General features: G+C 48.8%; 9 protein-coding genes across 9 annotated transcripts; 4 read left to right on the top strand and 5 right to left on the bottom strand.

Annotated features, from left to right (window-relative positions):
• Positions 1 to 51: 51 nt before the first annotated feature.
• FTJAE_12976 (phosphatase 2c) lies at positions 52 to 2,040 on the bottom strand (the record flags this gene model as incomplete). The annotated part of the gene is made up of 1 exon (XM_037346071.1): positions 52 to 2,040. The coding sequence occupies one exon, from the start codon at positions 2,038 to 2,040 to the stop codon at positions 52 to 54; it is 1,989 nt and encodes a 662-aa protein (XP_037200001.1).
• A 973-nt stretch (positions 2,041 to 3,013) lies between these two features.
• On the top strand, positions 3,014 to 4,491 carry FTJAE_12975 (uncharacterized protein; the record flags this gene model as incomplete). Its single annotated transcript, XM_037346070.1, has 2 exons — positions 3,014 to 3,842; positions 3,896 to 4,491. 2 exons carry the CDS (start codon positions 3,014 to 3,016, stop codon positions 4,489 to 4,491), a joined length of 1,425 nt encoding a protein of 474 aa, XP_037200000.1.
• A 137-nt stretch (positions 4,492 to 4,628) lies between these two features.
• FTJAE_12974 (high-affinity iron transporter) lies at positions 4,629 to 5,853 on the bottom strand (the record flags this gene model as incomplete). Its single annotated transcript, XM_037346069.1, has 4 exons — positions 4,629 to 4,901; positions 4,952 to 5,150; positions 5,203 to 5,642; positions 5,698 to 5,853. The coding sequence occupies 4 exons, from the start codon at positions 5,851 to 5,853 to the stop codon at positions 4,629 to 4,631; spliced, it is 1,068 nt and encodes a 355-aa protein (XP_037199999.1).
• A 2,883-nt stretch (positions 5,854 to 8,736) lies between these two features.
• Positions 8,737 to 10,832, top strand: FTJAE_12973 (iron transport multicopper oxidase FET3; the record flags this gene model as incomplete). Its single annotated transcript, XM_037346068.1, has 5 exons — positions 8,737 to 9,084; positions 9,143 to 9,637; positions 9,695 to 10,271; positions 10,325 to 10,550; positions 10,607 to 10,832. 5 exons carry the CDS (start codon positions 8,737 to 8,739, stop codon positions 10,830 to 10,832), a joined length of 1,872 nt encoding a protein of 623 aa, XP_037199998.1.
• A 1,454-nt stretch (positions 10,833 to 12,286) lies between these two features.
• Positions 12,287 to 12,886, bottom strand: FTJAE_12972 (CAP20-virulence factor; the record flags this gene model as incomplete). Its single annotated transcript, XM_037346067.1, has 2 exons — positions 12,287 to 12,778; positions 12,830 to 12,886. 2 exons carry the CDS (start codon positions 12,884 to 12,886, stop codon positions 12,287 to 12,289), a joined length of 549 nt encoding a protein of 182 aa, XP_037199997.1.
• Positions 12,887 to 16,924: 4,038 nt separating this feature from the next.
• On the top strand, positions 16,925 to 17,647 carry FTJAE_12971 (uncharacterized protein; the record flags this gene model as incomplete). Its single annotated transcript, XM_037346066.1, has 1 exon — positions 16,925 to 17,647. One exon carries the CDS (start codon positions 16,925 to 16,927, stop codon positions 17,645 to 17,647), a length of 723 nt encoding a protein of 240 aa, XP_037199996.1.
• A 499-nt stretch (positions 17,648 to 18,146) lies between these two features.
• FTJAE_12970 (uncharacterized protein) lies at positions 18,147 to 19,868 on the bottom strand (the record flags this gene model as incomplete). Its single annotated transcript, XM_037346065.1, has 1 exon — positions 18,147 to 19,868. The coding sequence occupies one exon, from the start codon at positions 19,866 to 19,868 to the stop codon at positions 18,147 to 18,149; it is 1,722 nt and encodes a 573-aa protein (XP_037199995.1).
• A 636-nt stretch (positions 19,869 to 20,504) lies between these two features.
• Positions 20,505 to 21,696, top strand: FTJAE_12969 (pirin (iron-binding nuclear); the record flags this gene model as incomplete). The annotated part of the gene is made up of 3 exons (XM_037346063.1): positions 20,505 to 20,976; positions 21,025 to 21,474; positions 21,527 to 21,696. 3 exons carry the CDS (start codon positions 20,505 to 20,507, stop codon positions 21,694 to 21,696), a joined length of 1,092 nt encoding a protein of 363 aa, XP_037199994.1.
• Positions 21,697 to 22,500: 804 nt separating this feature from the next.
• Positions 22,501 to 23,597, bottom strand: FTJAE_12968 (uncharacterized protein; the record flags this gene model as incomplete). Its single annotated transcript, XM_037346062.1, has 4 exons — positions 22,501 to 22,572; positions 22,624 to 23,231; positions 23,281 to 23,464; positions 23,517 to 23,597. 4 exons carry the CDS (start codon positions 23,595 to 23,597, stop codon positions 22,501 to 22,503), a joined length of 945 nt encoding a protein of 314 aa, XP_037199993.1.
• Positions 23,598 to 24,303: the final 706 nt, after the last annotated feature.

Raw genomic sequence — 24,303 nt, 5'->3', positions numbered from 1 at the left:
CCCCTACCGTATATCCAAACAAAAACGTCTTCTCGTGATGATGTAGTGCTACTACCTCTTTCCTCGTCTTGGATCTTGAGCTTCTGCAATGCGTGCGTCGCGAATTTCCTTGGTACCCAAGCTGCCGAGTCCGCCTTCAGATCGACGCTCCCAACCACCTAGACGGACGACTTGGCATGTTGCGTTATCGCCGTCAGAAGAAACTTCAGTAGCGTATTTAACGATATTTCGAGCTCCATCTTCAGGCGTGCGGGCCTCCTTGACAACATCGACGATCTCTTGGTCGCTTAGAGTACCAGAGATGCCATCAGTCATAAGCACAAGGAATGAATACTGGGCAGGGCCCATCTCAACTCGTGTAAGCTCCGGCTCGGCTGAGACTCCAATGCGCTTACTCCCCATGTCTCCGAATGCACGACTGTTGGCTAGGCCTGCAATGCGCTCCTCGCCGAAACTATCGCCAGAAACCATTGACCCAGCAGGTGCATAGCGTCGCAAACGGCGGCTTTCGGTAGGTGTACTGGGGTGATGATCAGATGTTAGAGGCTGTGCTAAACCAGTGGCGGTATCGCAAAGAAGGATGCGACTGTCGCCAACATGGGCGCATAACAACGTGGACTGGGCAGCTGGGTGCCAAAATGGGGCAGGCGTTGGAGTAGAGATAAGTACTACAGAAGCCGTTGAGCCGCCTTTAAAGCGCTCCGGGCCCCCTATACCATGACCAGAGGGTGTGGATGGGTGGCCGAAGACTTCATCGTTGTTAACAGGAGTATCGGCACCTTTGGTATCGTTGGGGTCAATCTTTCGAGCCTGGGCAGACACAAAATCGAGATCAGCACGAAGGAAGGCGTATGTGAGCACTGATTCTATCGTGATCTTGTGGCCTTCGCCTGGATTGTCATCTCGCGAGAGAACAAAGTGTTCGGGGTGAAAGCGCCTGAAATAGCCACCGATAGTTTCTCTGTACTCCTTGACCAAATTTTTCTCCATACGAATCGCTTTGGCCAGGTCTGAGACTAGGGCAGCCGGCGATGCCGCGCTGTGTATTCGCTCCCCATGTACGGGCTTATCGGAAAGGCCACCATTGCTTGCGCTGGGGATATTCATTTCGCTTTTAACCTCCTCTGGTCCCTTCATGGGCACAGCGTCGAGCGCCTCGCGTTTTGTTGAAGGGCTCTTAGTCGACTGAATTGGCTGTGATGGACGAACTTGTTTGTGCTTATGATCATGGTGATGATTATGGATGCCCTCACGACCAGGTTTCCTCTTCCGCAAGCTGCTCTGCAGGCCGAACTCCTCCGAGGCTTTTTCTATATAACCCGGTAGCTCATCCCGGACGAAATCCGCGCATTCGGTTCCACCATGACCGTCGAAAACACCAAAGTAGAAGATTTGAGGATCTCCCCAAGCACTATCCGCTGCTGTAGCTTCCCCTGGTTTTTGTTGCACGCTCCTGGGTGCCCTCTTGGCGAAGGCCGGAAGACTGATGGTGCCAGCCTGTTCCCGGTCTTCATTGTAGGGTCGACTTCCTCGATCTGTCGCGACACCAAGATGGTGTTTCGCCCTCCGCATGGGAATGCGTACCACAGTCAAGTCTCGGGTTGACGGGATATAAGGCGGGGCGACAGCGGGGACTGGGCCGGAGCTTGGGGTGTGAGGGGTCGCAGCATCGCGAGGAAGTTTATGACCAGGCCCACGAGGACGAGAGTCGGGATGGACAGATGACGAGGGGAGATGTGTCACAAAGTAGGTATGGAATCCTTGTGTACCGTATGTTTCAACTGCCAGCGGCGAGGATAACCCAAGCTGCAATCCCGGACGTGTAAGCCGAGCCTGTCGCGAACTCCCGGTCAATGTCGCGCATGTCGAATAGAACGTCGTAAGCCGGGCATATTCGATATGCCTATGATTTCTTCGTGCTCGCTGTAACGCGTCTGTGTGTGCGAAGCGATTCGGGGTTGTCAACGGTCGAGCTGAGATCTTAAGGAGCTGGATCGCAGGGGTTGCTGTTGAATCGATGGCGCGAGTAAACTGGGCCATTGTCGATGCTCGACAAAGAAAGTTGTATGTAGCTGGCTTTGCCAGTCCTCGGTCATCAGCGTCCCTTGAAGAACTGGAGCGCTGTGCAGGCTACAGTCTGCAATGCCATCGGGCGAGTTGTGCAAAGTTAATAGCGTGAGGGAGCGGATGGTATAGGGTTGGTTTGGCTGGTTCCTGATCGGATGAAGGACCAAACGAAGTTGTCGAGTTGTCTGTACGAGAATCAGAGAGTCATGTAATCCAAAGACAATTTAGTAGATGATCTTGTGAGTCTCAAAGCGAAACATGACCATGGAAATGAGCGAAGGATAAAGGATCGGGTGTTCAGTTGCTTGTCGGAAAGTGACGATATTGGATATTGACTTCCTAAGTGGAGCCTACCAAAGGTGGTCTCGCACTTAGATAAGATTGCCCAATCACGTCCCACCAAACCCAGGCTTCAGGCGGCCAACGAGAATTTAGCGGGGATCCCATCGGGAGTCAGGGGCGGGAATCTTCGTTCAACTGCTAAAACCAACGACTCAGGGAGCTCCGTGGCTGTCTCCGTGTACTACTTGTAACAGTCCACACGACGCCTACAAGGGCTGAATAATGAGGAAATGGGAGTATACGAACTACAAAGCTGTAGAGTTTGGATGAATAAGTCTCAGGCCGTGATCTGAACTAATTCTCGTGTGAATAACAACGGAAAATGCCCAAACCAAAGGCTTCTGTTGTCTGAAGTGTTTCCCCGGAATTCGGATTTTAACGTCACAGTGGCGGGGTACGTACTCGGGCTACCTTTGGACGTCATCCCAATCAGGCAGAGCCTGAGATCTTATCATTTTCACTATTGGACAGCACGCTTTAAAGACTTTTTCTTTAACTGAACACCACCTACCTATCAACACACGGCATTCGGCCTTTCAGTACTTCAAGCCTCTACACAGGCTGACTGACATCTCCATGTCGACAGAAACCCATCACCTAGCAAATGGGCGAGTCTGGGACTACAACATCCGCCGAGGCGGACGGGTCAGAGGCTTCTAAGAAAGATCTGCCTCCCTTGGTAGAGATTGATCCCGCTGGTGACATTGTCTTGAATGTAACCTTTGAGACTTCCGTCAGTACTCTCAACAAAACTCGCAAGGCTGAGCTTGCTGCCAGCAGAAAAGCTGGTACTCAGCCCCCTGATCGCTCATCTTTGAAATCAAAAGTCCGGGTGGCATATCGGGTCAATCTGGGAGCTTTGAAAAAACACTCAAAGTACTTTTCGAATCTCTTATCGAACTCTCAGTTTAGGGAAGCCAAGCTTATCTCGGATATACATGAGAGGCTTGCCCAGCTTAAGATCAATGTCAACGAGGCAGATGTCGAGGACTTACCCTGGATTCCCATCACCGATGATGACGATGCAACCAAAGCTGCTGGTCGTGAAAATGCCATGGAAGATATTCTGAATATCATACACCTGCGGCCAACAAAGACTTCACGTGGAACCATGTCATACGTAACCACGCTAGCAATCGTTGCGGATCGCTTCGATTGCGTGGCAGCTGTTGCTCGGGTCCTGAACACAGACCTCAAGTTTAAATGGCCGTTGACGTCAAACAAACCTCTGCGCAGTGACGATGGACGACCAACAGAGACAGAACAGGTCTTGCGTCAAAAGGTTCTGGTCGCGTGGCTATTGGGACAACCCATGCGCCTGCAACAGTCAACTCGAGAACTCATCATGCGAGGATCAAGTCTCTGGAGTGAGTTTTATGATACCGATGCTGATATGACTGCTGCATGGTGGAATCTGCCTGATGGCTTGGAGGGTAAGTAAAAATATGAGGCCCGAGGTGCAGATACAATGCTAATTCTTGTCCAGAGGAGCTACGGCACAGGCGTGAGTGTATCCTCAACACCGTCTCCTCTGTCCAACGGCATTTCCTCGCATTGTTCTCATCTCGAGAGAGACAGTGTAAACTCGGGTATGACTCGAGTGCGGCATGTGACTCTTACCAGCTTGGTCAAATGCTCAAATTCCTGGTGAACAAGAATTTACTCTTCCTTGTCGACTACAGCCCAGCGTCGTTGAACATGGTTCCTGACACTGCGATGGTCGAGATTGAGGAGCTCCTTTCAACGCTTCAGCAGTGCCCAAGCTATCAAATTGACAAGCATCATACGAATTGCGGGTTACGAGTTCGACTGGAACCAATCCTGAGTTACATGCGGTCAATGCTCTCAGCTGGTGTCATCGCAATACCGTATGCCGATTGGAGAAAGAGGCCGACTGAAATATCGTGGCTAGCTCTGAGAGAACACACTGTCGGCGACAAAGATTATCAACCCAAAAGGTTTCAGTTTACACGTGCGATTGCCAACGATCAAAGGTTACGTTACGAAGGAGCACTTTATGTAGACAAAATGGCAAAGGCTATGTTCATGGCAGATGAATGGGATTGGACTCCTGAAAATTGATAGGATAGTACAAGACTTGCTTGTTGTGTGTAATTGGATATAGACCAAGCTAGACTCATAGAGTCGCTAGAAAGCTAAGTGAATTATACAATGAGCCATCAGCTGATGAGTCCTCGACTCTCTTCTCATATCTTCTCTTAAGCGGTAGTAGTCTTCTCTGTTGCAGTGTTCTTGGGAGTTGAGCTGGCGTGGCTCTCGGCATCATCAACAGCGTTGGCAGGAGCCTTAGCCTTTCCGAAAGGCAGTCTGCCATGTGTCTCCTTGAAACGCATGACGATGAAACCAATCATAACGCAAATCCAGTATAGGTTATACGAGATGACAGAGCCATAAGTAGCGGAGTTTGTCCAGCCGAGAATGGCATTGAAGATACCCCAGCCGTTCTGAATAGCTTCGGTGGAGGCACAGCACTAAAGACTTGTTAGAATATGGAAGGAAGGGTTGTCAGATGAAGACATACGTTGACGTGCCAGACACTCTGGTCAATATCATAGGAACCAGGCCCGTTTCCAAACTCATCAGCTTCACCGCCAATGTGCTCGTTCCACTTGGCCATCTCGAAACTCCAGACAGAGCGAGAAAAGAGACCAGCACCCACGAGGTACAAGAGGCAAGTTGAGAGAACGAGGAAGAGCTGAAGTTTGGTGCTCGCGCCACCCCTGAGTCCAGTTAGTCGCTGAAGGTCATCGCACTTATATATGGAGCACTTACTTGTAAAGAAGAAAGCCAACACAGCAACCGGCAAAGAGGCCGACAACAGTTGGGAGAGGAATGGACTTGGCCGAAGCAGAAAAGGACACACCGGCGACGAAGACGACGGCCTCGATACCCTCTCGAAGGACGGTGATAAAAGGCAAGACGAACATAGCGTACTTCTCGATGAACTGCTTGAACCATCCCTTGGAACCAGCTTTGATTGGTGATTCGAGAGCCTTTGCCAGCTTGACTCGCCACTTTGCCTGCATCTTTCCGATACGGAGCAGAGCTGCGCCCATGACGGAGATGATTAGGGATGCAAAGAGACAGAATGCACCTTCATAGTAGTACTCGTTCTTCTCCCATGAGTTTCTGCCAACGGTGTAGAAGACACCAATGACAGCAGCGGCGACAACCAAGCAGATGAAGAAACCAATGCCCGTTCCAAGCCAGACCTGTCACTCTAGTCAGTATTCATGGCAGGTGTAGGGGATATCTCTATTGATTTACCTGACGTCTCAGCTGTTTGTATACTTTGATGTCGCCATTGGGACCGTCAAGGGTTTGCTTGAGGAAAGCAAGCAAGACAGAAACGATGATGACTGTCTCAAGAGTCTCTCGAAAGACAACAAGGAAGACGGGAACCGCAAAGACGTCTACAGCCATGTTGACAGTTGATAGTATTGTGTTGTGCAGTTGAGTCACTTGAGAGGGAGCTGTGTTGGGCTCAAGATAAGAGAGGAGCTGTCTTGAGCTCAAGTATAAGGGGAGACAGTCAAGTGAGAAGTATGAGACTGTCAAGAAGAGGGTGTGGTAACGGAGATATTGGATTTGATGTTACACTTGGTTCGTTTTGGGATTGGAGCAGCTTGTGAATGATCCAGTCATCACAGGCTGCCGATCAGATAACTTTTTTACTCTTACGAGAAGAAAAAGCTCGAGCAGGGGATCAGAAGACACACGATCTGATTTAGTATCCGCATTACAACCTTGTAAGCTAAGCTTGTTGGCTAAGCGTATACTTAGACGAGTTGCACTTTTGAGATGCCGCAAGGATCAGCAGAGTAAAGCGCGGAATGCAAAAAGACATTGGGCACGAGAACCTGGTCGAGAATGAAACGCGAGCTACCGAGTACCGGAGCAATGGTCAGAAAACAGCCCATGATCGGGCTTGTTTGGGTTGTTGGATGGTTGGTGGCTTGCTGCTGCTAAGGCTAGCTCGTCGACGCTCGGCAAGGAATTGCCGTAACGTGGGATGTTTCCTCATGGGGCGACCTTAATCAATCAATCAGATAATGCTGTGACTGCAGATTAAGGGTGTGAATGTCCTAGATTTCCCGCAATTGGGCTGTTTCTTATTTTGATGCTTAACGTTTAACTTGAAGTGACTTTGGGGCCCTCATTGTGCACGCACTTCTTCAAGCTGAACCACACAGCTCGAAAGTCGGCTCCAAGACAAGAATGGAGGAAGACATGATCATTAATGAAGCTACATTGGTGGAAGCTTAGGATAGCTCCGTGTCTCATAGCACTCCACAATGTGACCTCGGATCCCGGTCAAGAGCCAAATGCCGACATGCTCGTGCTTGTATCGACTTGACATGGATAGCTGTGGTAGTTTTCGGAAAATCTGTATGTAGCCACCGTATTCTGGAAAGTATGATGCCCAAGCCCTGGACTTTCAGACGAGGCAAATGTGGAATCTCAACTGCATTCCCTCCGAAGCGGCGATGTTCCGTCGAGGTGGATGGTAGTGACAGTTCAGCCGCACCCATGTAGCTGCATCAAGGTAAGCGGCTGAGGGCCGAGGGTGTTATGACCTCTCGGTTCAAGATCAAAGTTATCATATCAAAAAGATCAGGAGATAATCATTATCTGATCCGAAGCAACCACGGGTGACAAAGGCAAGCTAAACGAGATATCATCAAGGATTAGATTAGACTTAGGGAACGCCGCGGCTGAAAATTTCTGAGTTGCATGGCTCGTCAAGATCTCGGGTTCGCTTGTGATGTTGAGGCTTTATTGGAGAGGCTTGTCAGACCACTCTTTGGTTGCTGTAACCATGGAATGGCTTCTCGACCGTTGAAGGGGCCCACTCATGATCGTCCAAGTCAAATCGAGACCATGTGGCTGCTGTTTTTGGCTCTGGTATGCCGCTAGATCCTCTTTTTTTCGCAGGGACTTGTTATTCCTTTGACATCGAGATACGTGATTAGAAGCCGTCACTCTAGGAATGTATTTTTTGCTTCTGATTGAAACTGGACGGACAGAGCCAAGAATCCTCGGTATTGGGAGGATAGAACCGATCGCCAAGAGGCTGCAGCGCCTGTGATAGCTGTGGGTGACCCGGCTTGGCATAAGATAGGCAGGCTGGGCAGGGTCTACACTAGGTAGACATAGGCTCTGCAGGGAGAGAAAAGAAAAAGATCGTGGACCCTTGAAAGAACTTCCAGGGATCGGGAGTGTCTGTGCCGAAAAATGTGGTACCACTTGGGGACTCAATTCTTTGGCCTCTTTCGAAGCGAATCATATGTCAAGACGCTTTTAGCGGCATTGAACGAGGGAGAGAGAAACACGAGGAAGAGGTTGCGATTGATAAGATGAAGCTCAGAGTGGAGTCATCATTTAGCATTCCACTAACTGAAAGAAGAAAGGCGTAGAATCGAGCTAGTCTCCACTAGCCTTCTATCGTTAATGAGGTCCCTAGGGTCCTCCACCTGAACCCTTCAACCTCGCACTTGGACGGTATTTCTCGATGGTTTCAAGCCTTGTCAAGCCTCGATGGATCAACAGCTACTCATCTTGTAGGTACATACAGAGTAGGCCGATCCCTGCTCGTCTAGAACGATCACATTCACGCTCTCTATTACTCTAGCTCGCTTCTTGCACATGCACACGCGCGCCGATTCCGCAGTAGGTAGTTGTGGTTCAGCCCAAACCAAACCAAAGTCTTGACCCTCATCAGCTCATTCCAGCATTTTTTATCAATCATCACGCGCCAGCTTCATTTCTGTGTGTCAATCACGTTTGGCGCCGCAGAATTGACTCGCTAGTCGGGCGTTCTTCCCGAATTATGTCCATCGTACCTATGCATGGATGGACTGAACAACAAGGGTTATTCCCTTAGTAGATACATAGACTAAACATTTCTGTTGCTGGATCATCTTTAGGCGATCCTTCACTTTGCTTCGGCTACAGACTACCTACTTTTCTGGTGTTGATGCTACCCAAACTCTGACCAAGAACTGTGCATGTATCTTCTTTTCCCCATGTCCATATCGTAAATTGATCACCCCACCAACCCCCATCTTATACTCAATCTACTTCCGGTTTTATCCATCTAATCTATTCAATCTCTTCCCATCCCAGTTCTTCTTTTGCCTCTTGACATCTGCTTCCCTCTAGTGTCTGGCAAGCTCCCAAGCTCTTATACCTCCCTTGTTGGGCCTGTCCCTCTCCTCCTTCATCGTTGTCACTCATCCTCACCGTAGTATCTTGTATAATTCAAGCTGCTGAGGCTGAGACGGCTCAGGCCCTCACACCTTCAAAATGCTTTTCAACTCTTTATCAGTTGAGGCAGCACTGCTTCTCGCCCTTCCTCATCTCGCTTCTGCAGCTACCAGAAAGTTTGATTTTGATATTGGCTGGGTCAGAGCTAATCCTGACAATGCTTTCGAGCGCCCAGTCATTGGCATCAATGGCAAGTGGCCAATCCCTACAATCGAGGTTGACATTGGTGATCGGGTCATCATCAATGCTCACAATAACCTGGGCAATCAATCAACTTCTCTGCATTTTCATGGTCTCTACATGAACGGCACTACTCATATGGATGGCCCTGCCGGCGTCAGTCAATGTCCAATTGTTCCTGGAACCAGCTTCACTTATAACTTCACTGTAAGGATGCTCAAGATCCCCTCTGTCTCTCAAGATTCAATTAACATATCCATCACAGGTCGAGCAACCAGGTACCTATTGGTATCACAGTCACACTGCTGCTCAATACCCTGACGGTCTACGTGCTCCCTTCATTGTTCACGATAAAGATTTCCCTTACAAGGATAAGTACGATGAAGAGGTTATCTTTTCTCTTTCTGATTGGTATCATGACGAGATGCGATCCATGATTCCCAAGTTCATGAGCAAGGCCAACCCTTCAGGTGCAGAGCCCGTGCCCAACAATGCCTTAATGAACGAAACCACCAACTTCACAATGTCTGTCAAGCCCGAGACAACCTATCTGTTCCGTACCATCAACATAGGTGCCTTTGCTGGCCAGTATCTATGGTTTGAGGGTCACAAGATGCGCATTGTCGAAGTCGATGGTATCTATACCGAAGAGGCTGAGGCAGACATGATCTACATCTCGGCTGCTCAGCGTGTCAGCTTTTTGCTTACCACCAAAAAGGACACTTCCAAGAACTTCCCAATTGTCGCCAGCATGGATACCGTGAGTACCGCTAGCCTAGTAATGATGGTGAAGCAAAAGCTGACAGTTCTCATATAGACTCTTTTTGATGTCCTGCCCCCGGATCTGAACTACAATGCCACCGGCTGGCTCGTCTATGATGAAAAGGCCGACAAGCCAGACGCCGCTACTGTGGACGCTTTGGAACCTCACGATGACATGAAGCTTGTTCCATACGACAAGATGGGCATTCTTGGAAAGCCTGACCAGGAGTTTACTCTTGATGTCAAGATGGAAAACCTCAAGGATGGTGCCAACTACGCCTGGTTCAACAATATTACCTACGTCGAGGCCAAGGTTCCCACCCTTTATACCGCCCTCAGCGCAGGCAAGGACGCCGAAGATCCAAGTGTTTATGGTACTTACACACACTCCATGGTCCTGAAGAAGAACGAGATTGTACAAATTGTCGTCAACAATCTCGATTCTGGTCGTCATCCTTTCCATCTTCACGGACACGCATTCCAATCCATCTACCGTTCCGAAGAGGAGGCTGGTATTTGGGCCGATGCCAATGTTACTGAGGCCGATTTGCCCAAAACTCCTATGCGACGTGATACTCTTGTCATCTATCCCAACGGCAACATTGTTATGCGTTTCAAGGCCGACAATCCAGGTATGTTCCAAAACTCATCTTCAAAAGAAATTCGCATGATTGACTCTTTTCAGGTGTTTGGTTGTTCCATTGCCATATCGAATGGCACGTAGTGTCTGGTCTCATTGCCACCTTCGTTGAAGACCCTCTCACTCTTCAAGAGACCATCCAGCTTCCTAAGAACCACCTGGATGCCTGCGCCGCTGCTGATATGCCTACCAAGGGAAATGCGGCTGCTAATACCGAGAACTTCCTTGATCTTACTGGCGAGAATAGACCTGCCAAGGCTCTGCCTGCTGGGTAAGTCCCTCCACTCCCATTGCTTTTCGAGGCTGATGCACTGATACTTTGTGAAGATTCACTCCTCGTGGTATCGTCGCTCTTGTCTTCAGCTGTATCTGTGGTATCCTGGGTGTAGCCGTTGTGGCATGGTATGGATTTTCTGCACCGATCGACCCAACCAGTGCCGGCGCTCTCAGCGCTGGTATCGTTGATGGCAGTGACTCAGGCGACGGCAATCCTGCTCACAAGGGACCTCAAGAGACAGTTGTTTCCCCTTCAGGTGATGCGAGAAGTCACTGATACATGGGTTAGACGTCCATGTCTTCCTGGAGATCAGCGGCCGTCCTTCCAAGGCTCTTTAAGTATGATAATCTGTACTAGCGTTTGAATATACCATTTTGTTACTTGTTATGTTCATCTTTAATAATGATATTTCGGGTATCCTTCTCCTCTGTGCCGAACTCCGGTCCAATCTGAAGATCCATTGCTCACAGTATATTCAGTTCTCGGGGGCTCGCATATTTGGAGTCCTCGACGAAAGTTTAGTTCTTAGAAGATTAAGACATAGGATCGAACTGCAAAGTCGGTCGCTTAGTCTATCTAGATTTGTCCGAGGGCCAGTGATTTGTATAAGCCTGTCTGATCAATGAATAAGCCAAAGAGCTGCTCTCATTTCAGATGTCGCAACCAGTTTTCTTGTTCTTATGTGAGGCTTCTCAGTGCCATACCATCATGTTCGTGGCTGAGTCTATCATATAGAGTTACTGTTGATATACATATGGTAAGATGTTCTCCTGTTGGATGATAGCGGAAGAAGAGCCAGATTAACCGCAGTGCCAACCGAATCCAATTTATATTATTCTTTCAGCACTCTTAGCGAGACTCTTCACTCAGTTAGTGTTTATCTTATGATCCAACCGTGGCTATATGCTTCCTCAGGCAATCTGACAGAAGTCGATAGACTTTCCTGGGCATAACCAGATTATGCACTACATATGTAAATCTTCAGATGACTGTGAGCTTAGGCGCTATCACGTACCATTGTGATGGTAAACGGAATTAAGAACTACTGCATCATAATCATGACAAGTTCTTTTATTACACCCCTTCATGTTTGTGCCTCCTATTGCATACAAATTTCGTTATCGCTCACCCATTCAGCAAAGACAGGGTCCATAGTCACACTCAATTTTCACTTGAGAATACAAAAAAATCTATTAAGTCGTTTTCAAGTCTTTTGAAGTCCACATCCTTTTGACGATTTGAACCCCCCCGTCGCGAGCTATTCCTCACGTACACATCTCGAGGATACGCAATCGTCTGATCATCATATCTCATCAGCATCAGCCACCCCATCATCGGCCAAGAGTCCTCAAGTGGGAAGAGAGAAACAAGAGAAAGGGGAGGCAGACAACCCGCATTGCGCCGATGAGACACGACAGAGAGAAATTGCACAGCGAATTCAACACCTTTATTTGTCAAGGCTGAAACAGCCATTGTAATCATGTTTGCAACACGACCAAGGACGCGCATCAGACAATTCCGAAAGTCACAAGCTGATTTGCAACGGTGTGTGTGCCCCCAAATCATTCAGAACTCCAAGAATCGGTAAACGAAAAGAAAAACAGCAGGAAATGCCATGATTTCAAGAAATAATTCCGAGTAAAGAGGAAACAGGGAGGGGTATAGGTATGGTTCGGCTGAGGACGGCCATCACATCAGGCTCGCGGTGCCATGGTCATTGATTGAGACGTTTACTGGTTAATCTTCTCATTGACGGCAGTGGTGGTCTCGGCCTTCTTCTGATGCAGGAAAGAGCTCAACCAAGAGAGAGTCTCGTTGCTAACGACGAGGACGGTGGTAACGGCAGCTTTTCCGTGCGCAACGAGGCCTCCTTGCTCGACCTTCTTGATTTCAGAGTTGTAGACCTGGAAGACGTGGTCCTTACCCTCAAGACCCTTCTGAATTGGGAAGAGGATGAGAGCGCGGGTATCTTGGTAGAGCTCATCGGTGGGCTTCTTGACGACGGGGAACTTCTCGTCGATACGGTCGAGGGTCTTGTCGCCTAGGGAGTCGACCTTCTGGACATAGGGAGAGACATATTGGTAGGGCTTGGCGAAGTAGGGGACGACGGGGGCGGCGAAGGTCTGGTAAGCAGCGTCGGTGAGCTTGATGGAGCGCTGGCCGAATTCGTTGGACTTAAAGGTGTGGACGCCGTCGCTGATGACAGGGTAGTTGAGGAGATGCTGCAAACAGGTTAGTTTGGGTCGCAAGGTGGTGAGCTATTCGACAATTACCTGGACGAAGGCAGAATACTGAGCAGCGCTCACGTCGCCATTAACTTGGTGAGACATGGCAGTTGTTTTAGGATTGCTCGCAAAGAATCGGTGCAAGTGGTGGAAGTCGCAAGGTTCGAGATAAAGTCAATTGCTTGTCGAAATCGCGATGACGTTCGATGACGAGTGGTAGATAAGCTTGGATTCGAGTCAGGAACAGTAATCTTCTTTTTTTCAGAGGAGCTTCAGGTGGGATGTGATGGTGTAGGATAGACAGGTAAACAGATAGATGGAAGAGAAGAAGGTGGGAAAGTGGGATGGTCGCAATTGAAAGGGACCTGCAGAGGCTAAAAGGGAACAGAACAGGATGGACGAAGAAGATGGGGAGAGTAAGGTAGTAGTCTGTGTGTCTGTGTGTGCGTTACGTCTGAGGTCAGAGGAGGGAGATGAGGGAGATGGTGTTGGTGGGACGCCACAGTATGGAAGCTCAAGTACCTACAGTTTTTGGTGTAAAAGAACTCGGAGGAAGAAGGGAAAATGAAGAGGAAAGGGCCTATCTAGGTTAATAAATGCGCTTTGGGTGTGCTGTAAGTGCTGTCCAGTAGGTAGTGCTTGGTAGGGGGCTAGAAAATTCCGGAAAGTAACCCACCTTTACGATACAGCAAATATCAAGGTGCAGCTGTTTTTTGCCATCGCGAGGATTTTGGAGGAGTGAGTGAGTGAGTGAGTGTTAGGGAGCAATCAATTTGCATGTGCAAATGCGCAAACATGTGCTTGTACTAGACAAGGTATCTTTAGAGCTATTTTGGGCTGAGTGGATACTTGACGTACTTAGCTTGGACGGACGGTTCTGCTAACTCATTATCTTGTGGCTGATTCAAGTTTGTTTCTGGTGAGTCTCCCTTTTTGTGATATTGGATAAGGAAGAGGCTGAATATGTCAATACATTTCCGCTGATTCTTTAACTGAGGTTATTCGAATGACACTTTAGCCACATGCTCTTCAATTCTTTTAGCCCCCATCAAAGACCATCCATACCTAGCAGAAGGTATCAGTCAGTATCAGTCAGTACCTACAGTTACAGGCATTGGTGGGGTGCTGTTAGGCCTTTGTGACACCATCACAGTCAAAAGATAGGCAATCGTTCGACTCAGCCGCATGCCCTGTCTCTGGGTGTTCATTCCTCGTTTCATCTCTTTCCTCAACAGCCATTCGATCAATTGGCTCGCCCCGGGAAGACGGGAGCTCATTAATTAGGTACGTACCCCTGCTCCTGCTCCTGCTGCTCCCGTCGCGTACCTAAGGTCATTAATGTATGTCCCTGCAGGGCAGGAATGATCTCCATGACATGTGAAAGTGGCCCCTCCCCCCACTCTCCAAGCAATAACGTTTCCCTTCCCTGACTGACTCCAAACATAACCAACCAACACCAAGATTATCAATTCGACTCAACTCTCCCCAACAAAAGAGTATGAGCTATAGAAATCCCTCTCTCACTGATCACTGATCAAGGAGTGCATCTGTTGCAATTCTACATCGACGCCACGCATCCTTGGCGCCAATCAAACCAGAATGAGTGAGCTCTTGATACATACATACAATCTTTGTTCCTTTTGTGTATTCCGAACGAAATGACTTTCAAGTGAACGAGACTTATTACTTCGGAGACTTTAATCTCTCCACTGTCTCCAGCTACAGCCGGCTTATCAGCTTCTTCCGCGGGCTCGGACAATTGGCACATGAATTTCGTGAGTGGAAGCGTTGCCTCTCCTCGGAGATAATGGCCAATGGCCAATTCCGTGGAGTGCAATACCACGCAACGCAATGCAACAGAGGACCAGATACACCTCAATCTTCGTCATGATGCGTTTCAACACGACGCTTTTCCAAGTCTGTGTTCCCTCGCATTGCGTCTGCAAGCGCTCGGTCCAAGGCCAATCCTCATCTGCACAGTCTGTACTCCGTATATCTTATCTCGGGCTTTATGGAGCATTAGCTATCCGTTCAACCTAGCAACAACAGCCAGGCCGGATCAGCAACTCCTCCTCTCCCCTTTGCTAGGAACCAATCGTCGCCTCGTCAAGTCTCAGCCATGTGGCAGGCACTTAACTTGTCAGCTATTCCCCCCTAACCCTACTCGTCAACAGGGTAGCAGTCCGCGTATACATATGTGGGAAAGGTACTTTTTATCACTCTTGATGTAGCCGCCACGTGAAGCATTCGCATTGATAAGAGACCTCTCATTCTGCTGCCGACTTGGCGAAAGGCAACCCAGCTGCTGCCGCGGTTAAACCTCATATCAGACATGAGCTCGACTGCCGGCCTCGGATCTCAAGGGAAAGAAGAATAAATGTCGCTTCCAGAAAAGCGGCTCCGTCTCATGGCTACGAACTCGATTCCTTTTTCGACATTTGCTCCATAACTAGCCTCATCACGTTAACGGAATCGATGTATTACCTTATCGACCGATCACCCAACAGCCCCAAGGGTCCCCTGCTACGTGGCATGCACCCTGTCACTGAAGTCGTCTATGGCCCACTTACAGCCACTTTCACATGTCAGGAAATTATATGTTGAGTGATGACTGAGTGATGGGCGATGAATTCATCGATTTAGACGTTGGTGCCCCCTTGAAAGTCTCAAATCAAGCAGACGGATGCGCTTGTGTAACCCTGATCGACAGTATATTCAACGGCTCATTGCGCATGCTCGGCAACGCATGCTAGCAATACTCCGTACAAAATCTCACGATCTTCAAGGGATCACCAGGGAACAACGCCAACATTCCTCTCCCTAGCCCACGCGTTCCTCTGCGCGAACTGTTGGTCGGCGCACCGTCAACACTTTGCATGATTTTCATATTTTTTCTTCACCAATCTTTTTCGTCTTCTGCTGTGGGAATCTTCCTCTCAAGCTTCACCACATCTGCGCCGCGTCATTTCAGCATATCGTGATCACGACAGGATCCATATTCTCTTGAAACGCTGTTTCTCTGCGTCTTTGGTGAGCGACTCATAAAGCCCACGGCTAGGGCCAACTCGTCCCCTCAATATCACATGTCGAAAACAAATCTACTTTTCGTTATCTATTGTGATCGTGGTAGCTCGACTCCGGCAAGATAGCTTCCGTCAGTCAATGTGGGCCTCATCTACACCTAGCATCTGATTTTGGGCTAGTCGACAGCCCTACATAACTTGCATGTTCCCTTCCTCTTCATGCTTGTGCTCATGCGTTGGAGATCCGCTTGCTTTGATTGATCTGAATTACAAGGGCTCTCCGGATCATCTTGGACCACATGCAAGACCCTAAAATTCGGCTTGTTTCCGATGATTATAGTTCATAGCCTTTTTTTCTGGGCTTGGTTCCCTGCATTATCGCGGCGCAAACCATATTGCCAGGCTCGAAATATTCGACTCCAATTCTCAATGCCTGAAGATTCACGGATCTTCAGATTTGCAAGTATGACTGACTGATCTAATTTTGAAACTCACTTATCGCATTACCGGGGGTGCTATCAAAGGTCGATTAACGACAGTGCTCTCATTTCACAAAGCAACACTGCTTTCACCATCATGGTCGCCTGTTGTCTTACAACAGGTTGTTAACCCACATTCAGGAATTGCTTTGCGAATCACGTCGCTGAACGTCGTGAAGCTGAAGCCAAGTGGCGGTAATTGTGCCGGCTTTCTTGAGGATCTTTCAATGTTTCACTTTAGTTCTGACACGAAGGAATATCTCCGCCTGCTAAGGGACGGCTCGATGCGGATCGAAATGTCAGCTGCTCAACTACTTCAGCTCAATTGGTTGTGACACCTGTCAATCGGCGATCAACATCAGGCCTCAACACGGTCAGATGCGAAAATGATGAATTTATTGCACGATGCGCGGTAATTGATACTGTCGCGAAAGCAAACTGGCGTGCACAGACAGAGAGATGTGCGTCACACATCCAGCGAGAGATGGTAGATGGTTGTACCAAGTGGTACAACTGCTGCTGCGGCTGCTTTTCCTCTTTAAATTCCGGTCCGTCAGTCCCTGTCTCTCTCAGTTTGTCTTTCTTCGGTAGATGTCGTATGGTTACTTTTGGGTACTACACTGGAATCGATTTCTATCAATATGAACTTTTACAGCCTTGTTGCTTTTACACTGTTTGTGACCTCGTCTCTGAGTCGAGCCACTGTTGAAGAAATACATCTTCAGTGGTCACTGTGTGATCGTGATGGAGAAGCCGTCCTCGAGAAACTAGGGGAAGAAGTTCGCCCACCCTACAAACGCAATCCGATCACCTATTTCGACACCATGCCCCCGACTCATGCGCAACAAGGCGTCATGTTTCGTACAAAGACGAACAAAGGAAATCCGTTTTCCGTCATCAAGGTACGCTTCGATGAGAAACCAGAGCGCATTCCCCCTGGCGCCCATTGCGTCCATGATCGATACGGAGACAACGTCCCATTTACTTGTGGTCAACGGTACCTCCTGAGCGACAAGACGACCCAAGAGATCTGGAGCGATGACCAGGTTCGCTTTGCAGAAAAGTACGACGATATTGACTGGGATGGCCTTGTACCCTACGGGCCTTTCCCAGATGGCAAGTGGAAGTTGAGAATACTGGGTCACAAAGCGAAGCTGGATGATGTTGTAGCTGGGGAGCTTCACCTTATGGAGATTGAACTGTCTACCCCGAAAGCCGGATCTGAGAAGGTGTATCAGGAGATCACTGAGTATCTGAGAGAACACGATGTATTGCTCTGCGACCCTCAGGCGTCGAAGACACTGCGCTTGTTTCGGGATATGGGATATATTGATGACGAAGATACTTGGAGCGAGGAACTTTAGCTACTTATCATACGTGTCAGTTCTCTCTCGCTCTATCAAGTTACACTGTGGACAATGTACCCGTCCTCCAATCTTTTTGTTGGACTGGGAACGCGGTGTTATTGGAAACGCTTTAGTTCTTACACATGTATCCTACGTAATTGAAAGCTGATATAATGAGGCCCATAGGCCCAGTAGTTAAGCCTCTGAATACTAGGGTTCCTGCCAATCTTGCCCCTAACCTAAGCTTAACGTAATATTGTGCTCATACACGATTTCTTCTTATCGCTGCACCTGCATCAGCATTTCCCTTGCCATTCTCCTCGGTATTCGCTTCTTTTGCCATCAATAACCTTCTTGAAAGTGAACTCCGTGTGTTGCTTGAAATTGGCTTCAGAGCCATATGTAATCAGTGAGCGCTCCTACATCCCCTGCACTAGTCATGTAACCAAGACTGCCTTGCAAAAGTCACTTCAAGGCTGGGCTTCGTCATGGAGCAGAAACGTGAACGGCAACTTCACTATTTCTTTTTGGTATTGCCACCCTCGTCGCCGCTATAACCATAGATATCCTCATCATCGTCGACTGGCCTCGATGGAAGAGTAGGGCGTAGGCCTAAAGGTGGAACGGCAGTATTGACTGGCTTTTCAGGAGCCTGCGGGTCTGTTCGTTGACTACGAGGCGCCGTTGCAGTGAAATCTTGGAGGCTTTTCTGGGTTCTCTCTTGACCGTTCTCCTTGGCGGTGGTTTTTGTGTTCTCTCGAACTGTCCTCTGTACGGTGCGATGAACGCGGCGTTGAGTGCGCACATAATCAGCCCTGTTTCGTGCCATGCCTTGGACAAGCTCTTGATAGACGCCGTTCATGAAAGCTTGAACGCTATCTTCAGTATTTCCCGGGGGGAGATTCTGAATTGTATTTTGGAGGGTTTCCCGATCGAAATATTTAACAATACGTTGAGTGTTATTCCGAGCAATATCCTGAGGGCGAGGACGGCGACCCCGAGGGCGACCCTGAGCGTGACGTTGAGCTCGGATTTTATCATAAATTAGAGCCTGACGTTGACTACGTTGTTGGAATCTCTCTTGAACAACTAATCGAGCTTCTCTTTCGTTGTTATCCTGAAAGCGACGTTTAGCGAGACGTTTAGCATGAATCCCAGCCACCCACTGAGCGTCCTCCAAGTTAAGTTTGCGTATTTGAGCCATGCTTTGTACGAGACTTTCACTGAGACCATGGGCGTAGCATTGAGCGTACCATTCCTGGAGATCCTTTTCCATCTTTTGGTTTTCTTTCTTGCGTCGTTGGGCGAGAGTTTGGGCGAGAGTTTGACCGTCCCATTGGTTTAAATCGGCCCTCGTGACAACATTGTCTGGTACCTCGGTACCTTGAGCGTTGTTTTGAGCGTTGTTTTGAGCGTTGTTTTGAGCGTTGTTTTGAGCGTTGTTCTGAGCGTTATTCTGAGTGTTGTTCTGAGCGTTCCCTTGAGCATTGTCATCATCATCATCATCCTCCTCCTCCTCCTCCTCCTCATCTTCGTCCTCGTCAATAGGCTCAGGTAACTCCTCGATAAAAACCTCCATCTCTTCGAGTGTCTTTGTTTGTCTGTGCTCCCACTCTTCATCCATCTCCTTCTTCTCCTTCATGTGCGCTTCGAGGAGCGTGTCCTTTAGCCATTCACACTCCATGAACAGGATGTCGAGCATTTTGTCCCTGTTCCACAGCGTCATATTGGCATTGCACATGTTGTATGTATCGAGGAGTTTCTGCTGTCCCTTCAAGAGGAACTTGAGTTCCCAGTCGTTGGTGTAGAGTCCGTGGAGGATAAACAACAAAGCGGTTCCAAGCCCCAATGCATTCCTGAATTGCTTTTTCGCCAAACGCCAGAACACGTCACGGTGCTTGTACAGGGGGTGGTTTCTGTAATCCTTCCACTCGTCGTTGTTCCTGATGACGAACATCTCACGCCAGATAAAGTACTTGATGGCGCGCCTGTTCCAGTAGTGAAATAGTTCCCTGTGGTAACTGACGACTTCTATGAAATTGTCGATCAAGGCGCAAGCATTTCGTCTGTTGGTGAGAGGAAAGGGGCACTCGAGGGGCAAGTCGAAGATGGTTATCTTGTTGCAGAGGTTTGCCTCCTCCCACTCTGAGACTTCGGTCCACTCCAAGCGAGGTTTCGGGTCCTTGAGTAACCTCTCATTATCGTACCAGGGCGAGTAAATGATGATTTGGCCGGACATCTTACGGCATGGAATATCAGCACAGAACTATTGCGATGTTCTAAAGAGGTTCGTCAATATCTAGAGTGTTTTCTATGTAGAGAAGAAAAAGTCTCGAAGCGAGAAACATGACGTGGCTTACTCAAGCAAACAGTCACACACACATGGCAGGAGCGTATCGCTGCCATGTCCCAATAAACTTCCGTCATGAAACGATCAAAGTTGTAGAATGAAAGTCTAAGATACCTTAGGTAGGTAGGTACATACCAAGATGAAGGTTTAGGGTAGGTAGGCATGATCGGAAATACGGATATCAGATCTTACGTTAGTCATTATTCTCCACTTATTAGACATTCATCGCCTTGGTCAGCCTTAGCAAACCAAAAATAATTGGGGACCATTCCATTCTAGCAATAAGTGGCTAGGTCCATGGGTTCCTGTAAACCACCACAATTTAGCTGCTGATGTAACATTGACTAAACATCTCTAACCTCCACCACGGATCAATTCGATCCAATGCCATCCACGGCTTATTCTATCTATTTCTACTCGTAGGACCCTCCTTGCATTTGTCGTGCTTGCAAATTCATCTATCTTCTCATCCAACCTTGTCTCTCGTAGTATATAAGTCCCCTTTCTCAGCCGCCCTCCCTGGTCATGACCCTTTTTCGTTCCATCTTCATACCCGTATTCATTGCTCTAGCAGCTATTGCATTGTTCCAACATCGTATCAAAGACACAGCAGCTTCAACCTTTGAATTCCTAACAGCTCTCACCTCTCTGACTACTTTTGACAAGGCCAACACTCAGCACAAACACCACCACCTTTACGCCACAGAAATGTCTGTCACTCGAGCTGTTCGCAAGGTCTTCCTGGCCGTTGAGCAGTCCGAAGGAGCTGGTGCCCGTGTTCGTCGCTCAATTGGCACCCCTCAGCTCCGCAACTTTTCTCCTTTCCTCATGCTCGATCACTTCTCCGTGAAGCCTGGTGCTGGTTTCCCTGACCATCCTCATCGTGGCCAGGAGACTATCACATATCTCCTAGAGGGTGGCATGGATCATGAGGATTTTGCTGGAAACAGGGGTACTCTGTCCGCTGGTGACCTCCAATTCATGACCGCTGGAAAAGGTATGAACCACTCGCCCTAAATAGCAGAATCGTACTAACATCGCCTAGGCATTGTGCACGCTGAAATGCCCCGACAGAACGAGGATGGCAGCGCAAATGTCGGTCTTCAACTTTGGGTTGACCTTCCCAAGGACCTGAAGGCTTGCGAACCTCGGTATCGCGACCTCCGTGGCTCTGAGATCCCCATCGCCAAGGTTGACGATGACAAGGTCACTGTCAAGGTCATTTCTGGCCAGAGTCACGGCATCGACTCTGTCAAGGATCTCGCCTACACACCCGTCTGGTTCCTCGACATTGAGATCCGCCCTGGTGGCAAGATCACCCAACCTCTCCCTGCAAACTGGAACGCCTTTGCCTACACTCTCGAGGGAGATGTTATTGTTGGCAAGGATGACCAGCGACGTGTTGTCGAGCAGTACCATAACATTGTCTTCGAGCCGCAGGGAGATGTTGTTCACTTTGAGGTTGACGCCGGCGCCTCGAAATCCGCTCGACTAGGTATGTAAAACACTTACCCCCGAGAAACCATGCATGCTAACATCTTGATAAGCCCTCATCGCTGGTATCCCTCTTGATCAGCCTGTCATCCAATACGGTCCTTTTGTCCTCACTTCCAAGGAGGACGTCGCGAAAGCTCTTTTCGACTACCAAACCCACTCTAATGGTTTCGAGCGAGCTGAGAACTGGCAGAGTGAGATTGGCAAGTCCATGATGGACTAACCCTTTCATATATGTTGCTTGATGACTTGATTGGCGTTACAATGGGATATGTATTTACCTACAACTACCTACACTTATGAGCTGGCAGCGCTGTTTAAAAAAATTGGTTGTGTCACGTAAATAAATTATACGAAGAATGATTATCTAATATCAGTCCTCTACTATTTCCACCGTCTGTTATGCTATTGAAAACTTATCAGTCCAAACCAGGTTCCAACAGCCCCTATATGAAATGAGCCAGTTGACAAGTATTATCTGGTTTCGACACCTTCACCTCATGGTATTACATCAAGTGACACTGAATACGAATTGCAAACATTTTTTGAACAAGATTATCTATTACTATTTCTCAATGAATGTGAGAAGCAAAGTCCACCTCCGAAGTCAGGCCGTAGGCCGGGTATCACCACCATCCCAGAACCCATGTAACCATGAGAGACGACACGTACAGGCTGAGCTTGTGTCACGGCAGCACAAGTCTGCCGCTTCCCGTTGTCATCTCCCACGCCACCGCCCCCTTCTTCATCTGTCACAAGCAGTGTCAAGATCCCATCCATTCTAACATTTCTCGTCATTTCCATTAAAGGAGAGATAAGCCGTATGCATCATTAAACCCTCGAAAAAACCTGACCCGAATGTCCATTCATACCATTCACCATTATGTGAAGATTTTCCCCCGCAAACCGACTCCTTGCACCGAGGAAATATGCTAAGGGTCCCAAAAGATCGAGGTACAGGCGTGAATTATGTATCAAACATGTGCAACGTAAAAGCATCAAACATCAAGTTTTCATCCATCCTGATTTAAAGGAGGAGCATGGCAATACCAGCGGCGGCGATGACACCAGCAGGGGCACCAGTCATTTGAGCCGCGGCCTGAATGAAAGTTAGAGATTTTCAATAGAACATAGGAGTGTATTAACTTACAGCATTGTCAGTACCGGTGGTGGTGGCCGAAGCATCAGTGCCAGTAGCATCAGTAGCACCCTCAGTGGCGGTGGAGGCGTCAGTAACGGTCTCCGAAACCGACTCGGACTCAGAACCGCTGGTAACGGTGGTGAGGGTTCGGACAACCTCAGTGCCATCAGTGGTGAATGTAGTGACCTCGGCGGATGCGGCAGAGTCGGTGGAGGCAGTCTCGGTGACGAGAGTTCGGACGATCTCAGTACCATCGGAGGTGAAGGTGGTAACCTCAGCAGACCCAGCGCCAGAGGTCTCGGTCTCGGTCTCAGAGGCAATGGTAGAGACGATGGTAGAACCACCAGAGGTGAAAGTGGTGACAACTGCACCGCCGAGGATAGCCTTGCCGGTGGTGGTGAACTCATCTCCCTCGGAGTTGGTGAGGACGCTGGTGTAGGTGCTCACGGAAACATCGTCGGAAGCGCCAGTAGCAGTACCGCTGATGGTGGAGAGAGCAGAGGTGACGGTAGAATCGCCAGAGGTAATGGTGCTAAGAACGGTTCGAACGGCGCCAGAGCCAGTAGCCGTGGCCGAAACCTCGCCAGAAGCACCAGTAGTGATCTGAACACCAGCTCCTGTGAAAGGTTAGATATCTTGATTCTTTTTGGGATCGGGAAAACTTACGGCGGCAAATCTCAAGACCGTAGTTCAGGACCTGGGCGGCCTGCTCACTGTTGCAGATAGCAGCAGAGCAGTCACGGAGACCGTAGATGAAGTCCTGGTTGGTGCACAGGCAGCCAATATCGCCGGCGTCACATCCAAGCTCCTGGGACTTCTCGGCACTGACCATGTTGCCGGCGCAAGTGCGCTGTTCTTGGTCAGATATGCTCTAGCTGTGCACTTCCTGGGTTTAGACTTACACCACACTGGGGGAGATCATCGGAGCCCTGGGCAACGGCGGCAGCAGCCAGGCCAAAGATGGTGAGGAAAGAAGACTTCATCTTGATGATTTTTCTTGATCGAGGATCTGTATCAAATTTGTGGATTAGTTGGGGTTTCTTATGAAGTTTGTAGCGACAGTAAGAAGGCGATGGTGAACGAAGGTAGGTTTTGCGAGCGTGTGAGGCGAGTGATGTAAACGAGGGGAAGTTAGGCAGTGAATCACCGCCTACAGGAGGAGAGGCGACCCGTGAATAAATGAAGTGCGAGTACCGGCGGCCAGCTCCTGAGGCACGCGAGTGATGTTTGTGTGAGACAAAGCAAGGGAACGTGTATCACAGAGGTATGGAAGAGCCGAGAACAAGAAGTGTGTAGCCCTCAAGCCCCTCGCAATGCGATATTCAGTGCTCGCGTTCCGGTGTCAAATCACACAATCACCAAGCTGAAATGAGGCAAACTTGTTGGGCGAGCAAAGAGTGCACCGGCAAAGATGCATAGTGTAGCTGGAGTAATAACAATGAGATAGTAACTTACCTAGATGGTAATTGATATGTGACTAGGGCACAAACGAAGGTGATAGATCTCGTGTAAGAGTGAGACGAAGTGAGACTGGCCTGGGGGCTGGAGGTTGGGAGATAAACTCGATTGAGTTGTTGGAGAGAGGATGTTTGAGATGTTGGAATGAAAAATTCTCAAGGCTGATATTGATGTGGAACAAGAGGAAGGGCGAGGAAGCTGTAGCTTTAAAGGCAGGAGTAAGTGGTGGGT

Source organism: Fusarium tjaetaba (genome assembly GCF_013396195.1).
Source record: "Fusarium tjaetaba strain NRRL 66243 chromosome Unknown NRRL66243_c0000376, whole genome shotgun sequence".
Lineage (NCBI taxonomy): Eukaryota > Fungi > Ascomycota > Sordariomycetes > Hypocreales > Nectriaceae > Fusarium > Fusarium tjaetaba.
Note: the sequence above shows the minus strand (reverse complement) of the source record. Positions and strands in the feature narration are given on the sequence as shown.